General features: G+C 35.7%; 1 protein-coding gene across 1 annotated transcript in view; it reads left to right on the top strand.

The window, feature by feature from the left end:
* Nucleotides 1-6,118, top strand: part of Larp4b (La ribonucleoprotein domain family member 4B) — a 125,061-nt gene that overhangs the window by 82,548 nt on the left and 36,395 nt on the right. The window contains exon 7 of the mRNA XM_023701340.1: nt 1,159-1,295. Coding sequence (XP_023557108.1) covers nt 1,159-1,295 — 137 coding nt within the window. The remainder of the gene's footprint in view (nt 1-1,158; nt 1,296-6,118) is intronic.

A 6,118-nucleotide genomic window follows, 5' to 3' on the forward strand; every position in this document is an offset into this window, starting at 1 on the left:
TTTTTTTTGCGGGACTTGGGCGCAAGGCCCTTGCGCTTGCTAGGCAAACATTTATTCTACTGAGCTATCTCTCTGGCCCAAGAAGGGGTCCTTTGAAACTCATTGCATCTTAACTGCAGATGCTTTTTTGAGGGCCCTCTTCATTTTATCATACATTGTGTTTTTCTTCAGAATAACAGGAAACCAGTATCTTAGACCAGAATACCAATAAATAACCCATCTTGTATTGCACTGCTATCATTGGTGGCTTACCTTTTCACCCTGTGGATAAAGTTACTAACCTTATTGCTTTCTTTTTAACTCTGGCTATCGGAAAACCAGAGCCAGTTGTTTTGCAGCTTCTCTACCAAGTGTTCCAGACTTTGCAGTAAGATTTTGAGTACTGACTTTATTCAGACCTTTTGAAAATTTTCTTACCTTTCTTACTCATTCAACTGGATTTTCTTTTTTTAAAAAACTTCTCTCTTTTTAAAATCTTTTTATTTATGTATTTGGTACAGAATTTCACTATGCAGACTCCCGGTGATCCTCCTGTTTCAGCACCACCACTCCCAGTCTCCGTGGCCAGCAGGGTGCTCCTGGCACAGGGCCAGCACGGCTCATGGTACCAGGGATCAAACCTGGCTGCACTTGCCAGGCAGGCACTTAGACTGCGGGGCTATCTCTGCTGCCCCAAAATTTCTCTAGTTTTAATAAAGTACTTCAAGGTGCTGTAACTACGTCATATAAACAGCTAATCTGCTCATTAGTTTTGTTATTGTTTTTTTGTTTGTTTGTTTTGGCTTGGTTTTTTAGATAAGGTCTCTAGTTCAGGCTGCTTCAGAACTTATTTTATGGCACAGGCAGACCTCAGACTTTTAGTGAACCTCCTACTTGATCCTCCCAAGTGCTGGTATTATAGGTATGCACCACCATGCCTGGCTGCTCATTAATTTTGCTTGCATAAAGTACAGTATACTTGTTTTTTTTGCTTTCTCGACTTTTCCTAGAGAGTTTGAAAAAAAAAAAATGTACTCAAGGGCAGGGAGAACAAGCAACAGATGGGTCTTGGACTTAGACATACTCCAAAGCTATATCATGCCAAGGTATCTCTTATTGCTGTAGTTTCAGGTTCTTTTGAAGAAATATCAACTAAAAGAAACTATTTTCTTTCAACAGGGAGAATCTTGCTAGTGACATGTATCTTATATCACAGATGGATAGTGATCAATATGTGCCAATTACAACTGTAGCTAACCTTGACCATATCAAGAAGCTCAGTACTGATGTGGATTTGATTGTTGAAGTGCTAAGATGTAAGTAAATGACAATTTAAAATGAATACTATTTCTCTTTACACTGTTTGTCTTATCAATGTGAGCCTTTACATCTAGAGCTATCGAACATTACTTGTTGGCAAACTGACTCTTCTGTAGATGGCCAGTACTCCTTTCTGACCAGTCATCATAATGAGAGCACTGATTAAATCCATAATGAAACCTGGAACAGATTAGGTCACTTCAAGGAGAAAAGGAATCCTTTTAAAAGAGACTTAATAGATTGCAGTTGCTTGATTCATAAAAAGCAGTAAAAGGATTATTTATGCCTAAAGACATTAATTAGCATTTTTCCTGCTTGAGCAGTTTCTTTCAAATTTCTGCTTCCTATGTAAATTTTGATGAAATACTGCATTTTTCCGTAAAAGGATATTGTGAATGAAGTTTTTCCTTTGAAATTTGGCAATAGCAAATGAATGTTTAAATGTTACAACAAAGACCCACAGAAATTTCAGGAAATTTAGTAAAAGTGTTGCCTATCATGTCATATGTGTCCTTACTTGTTTTGCTTGGACTACTTTTCTGTTCTTTTTTTAAAGAAGAAAAACAGCTTTACTTAGATATAAATGACATCAAGTGCATGAAACTAAAATGTAAAGTTAGCAAGTGCTGGCACAAGGATATACATGAATGAAACAGTCATCATTACAGGGAAGACAGCAGTCCCTGTAACACTGTCAGAGTTCCCTTGCCCCTTGTGATGCTTCAGTGCACATTCCTTCTCTATTAAATATATGCTTTATTGGATTTGTTTTTAAGTATTACAAGTTTACTTTTTATATAGGGCTACATATTCCAGGGGAAATTATTTTTATAGTTTTTTCCTCAGGACTTATAGAGAGCCCTTTCTGGTCCTCATCTTGGTCTAGGAAGTTTATATTTGTAATCCCATGGATACGTTATTAGAATTCCATGAAGTTAATTACATTCTACCAATTTCAGTGCAACCTATGGCAAGAATAAAGACACTAAGGCTTATATGTAGTTTTGGAGGAGCCAAGAAGTCCTAAGTCTAGCCATAATGATGGCTACTCAGAACAAAGGCTCAACCTGAGGATGAGTAACTGTGAGAATGGCAGGAGGTAGGTAAGTGCTGTGAGCTATGCTAGGTAGGAGGCCTGCACTGACCTCTGCAACATGCAGAGAAGGATATGCAGAGAATAATCTGCATTACACAATTGAGATAGTATGTATATAAGGTTTTGGGGTCAGTGCTTCAGCTCCAAATGTGTAATCTTTCAAACCCCAGGAAGTCATAGCCTCTGTCATGAGCTCAGTCCCAGCTGACAGTGTGGAACATTGGCTCTTTTCCCTCTTGACCCAGCTTATGCTAGAGAACAGCAGGTAGGGGTTCTGGCGAAACACCTGTCTTCATAGACTACCACCAACACCTTGGCTAGACTGATATGTATTGCTTAAAGCCAATTGAGAAAATAAGGAAAAGTCATAGCCAGCTCTGTACCTATCAATACATAGAAATAGGGTCAGGCACAGCCAAAATGGAGACAGTTGCTCCTCTTTCAAGGAGTGTTGCCCAGGTGGTCCTCCCCAAAGACTGATACATGCTGCAGTTTGGGTGCGTGTTCTTTGCAAGGAACACAGTATCAATTGTGCAGAGTATCAATTGTACAGTATCAATTGTGCCTCTTTGACTACTGCCTTCATATTTTTTTTTAAGAGTTGCATTTTGTTTGTTTATTTTCATTTATTTATTTTTTTGCTGTACTGGAGCTCGAACTTGGGACCTTGTGCTTGCCAGGGAGGCACTAATGCTGCTGAGCTATATCTTGCTGGCCCCTTGCCTTCATATTTCTGAGATGAGTAATTGCATACATGAATGAAAACCTGATTTCTCTGATTACCATTTCTTTGTGTCACCTTGTGTAGAGCTATTTCCACATTGTTACTGTCCGTATGCATCAGTGACATAGTGTCATCCTTTTTTTTCTTTTGTGAATCTAATTTACAGTAATAAGAGAAATGAACCTTTTAAGAACTTAGTTGGGATTTTCTGGTCAGAAGTAAAATTGCTTTATATTTTTCTGTTGTTAGACAAAAAAACTGATGAATATAAATACTATTTAACTGTGAATTCTGAACATTGTGCCTTATCCTAAGGTCAACATTTCCAGTGTCAACATTTAGAACAGAAACCTACATTTTTGCTATGAGTTGAATTTGGTTTTATCTGATTCACTTTTTTTTTTTTTTTCTGATTCACTTTTTAAGACCAGGAACTCTTGTACCTATCTGTACTTTACTCTATTAGAAGTCTTCCCTTTTGTTTTTGGTGGAACTGGAGGTTGAACTCAGGCCCTTGCGCTTGCCAGGCAAGCGCTTATTCTAATGAGCCATCTCCCCGGCCCAGAAGTCTTCTTGACTATTAGGAATTCCAGCTTTAGTTATTTTGTTTAGGCATACCTTGAAAAACTTTGCTACCCCACTGAAGATAATTTCAGAGGATTCTTGGTAGTCAAGGGCCACTCATCCAATCTATGAGACTACTTAACTGTTTGCATACTTGCTTAAAAGAACCAGTTTATGTGTCCATCACTCATCTAAAATTAGAGATCAAAAACACCAGCCTATCTTTGTCTTACCTGCCATCAGTACTCACTCAGCCTGTCCTTACCTTCTCACCTACGATTACCACTATTTAGCCTCTTTATCTTACTGCCATCACTGTTCTCTTGCTCAGGAGAGCTCCAGTTGCCTTACATACTACCAACTTAGAATGCAGTCATTTTAATTTTAGATTTTCTAACAGATGTTCAGTGATATGTGTGATTTAAATTTCTGGGTTTTTCAATTTTTTTTTTTTTTTTCTGAAGTGTTTCTTCAAAATAGACCCCCACACATAACTTTTTCATTCATTTTCTTGACAGATAGAGTTTTATTTTTCAGAGCTATTTTAGACTTACAGCAAAATTAAGAGGAAAGTAATTTCAGTAGCGGTCAATATCCCTTTCCAGAATGAATCTTATTTTTTAGAATTAATGAACCCACATCAATGTATCATTATTATTCATTATTTACATTAGGATTCATTGTTTTGGGGGCTTCGTTTTGGGTTTGGTTTGGTTTTTGATAAAAGGAATTAAATCCAGGAGTACTCCATTGCTAAGCTACATGCTTGATCCATTTTTTGAAATAAGATCTCACTCAGTTGTGTTGGCCATCCTCAACCTTCCATATGTGTCTCAGGTAGCTAGCTAGGATTACAGACATGCAACTAAGCCCAAATAGGGTTCACCTTTGGTGTTGCATTTTCTTTGGGCTTACACAAATGTATGACATGTGTCTGCAACTATGATATTATACAGAAAGATTTCATTGCTTTAAAAAATCTTTGCACTGCCTATTCAACTTTCCCCTAACCCCTCGCAATTGTTAACATTTTTATTATCTCCATAGTTTTTACATGTTCCAGAATATCATAGAGTTGGAATTATATAGTATGTATAGCCTTTTAATATTGGCATCTTTGCCTTGGCAATATGGATTTTAGTTTCCTTGGGTTATTCATTCATTCGTTTGTTTTGTGGGATTTTGGGCCCTTGTAGAGGGAGGTGATTTTTGAGACATGTTCTTGCTGTATAGTTACAAGCTGGCCTTGAATTCAGTATGTATCCCCGGCTGCCCGCAAACTTGCAGCAATCCTTGTGCCTCAGCCTATTGAGTGCTAGGATTACAGTTGTGCATCTTCATACCTGACTCCTTACTTCTTTTTAATTCTAAATAATATTGTATTATCTGAATGTACCACAGTTTCAAGGACATCTTGGTTTATTCATGTTTGACAATTATGAATAAAACTGCTATAAATATTTGTTTACAGATTATGTATACATGTTTTGAGCTCGTTTAGGTGAATACCAAAAAGTAATTACTGTATCATATGGTAAAAATATATTTCACTTTTAAGAACTTGCCAAAATTGCATTTAACTGATAAAATATGGAGTATATTTGCATGTGATTATTTGCCATCTTTAAATCATCTTTAATGAAATGTCATTGCAGTTGTTTTGTCCATTTTTTAATTGAGTTCATTTCTTATTGGTGACATTTAGGATCTTTAACAATCCCATATCAGATATGACTTCTAAAAACTTGGTTCCCAGTTTGTGGCTGGACTTTATATTCTTTGATATTTTCTTTCATGTCTAATTTCAGTGAAGTTTTCAATTTTAATTAAGTTCAACCTATTAGTGTTTGCTTACGCGGTTATGCTTATAGTGTCACATTTTAAAAAAAATCATTGCAAGTGATACAGATTTCTCATATTCTGTGAATTATTGTTTTCATTTTATATTTAGATCTGTTGTCATCTTTGGTACATTTTGAGTTAATTTTTATGACTGCAGTTTGTGTTTATATATTTTTGTTTTTGTTTTCCATGTAGTTGTCCATATTATCACGTTTTCAACATCCACATATTTAAATGAAGATACATTATTTACAAATATATTCTTCTACCCTATGGCTTTTGTTTTTGTGTTTGAGTTTTCTTTATTAATTTTATTGAGAAACGAATAGCAATGAGACAGTTTCAACACAGGTTAGGACAGTTACAATAAATACATTGCATATTGTTATCTTTGTAGTAGTTATTCATAGTACAAGATGTAGACATGATATCCTGTCCAAACACTATTAGTATTGAATTAAGAGAAAGTAGCTGTATATCTATCCTATTTTGTATGTAGATATATATATCTATATATGTGTAGCTATATATGGATTTATATATTATTTTGCTACAAAATGGTCCTTCATTTATTTTTTTAATATTTATTTATT

Source organism: Octodon degus, unplaced genomic scaffold (assembly GCF_000260255.1).
Source record: "Octodon degus isolate 3935 unplaced genomic scaffold, OctDeg1.0 scaffold00133, whole genome shotgun sequence".
Lineage (NCBI taxonomy): Eukaryota > Metazoa > Chordata > Mammalia > Rodentia > Octodontidae > Octodon > Octodon degus.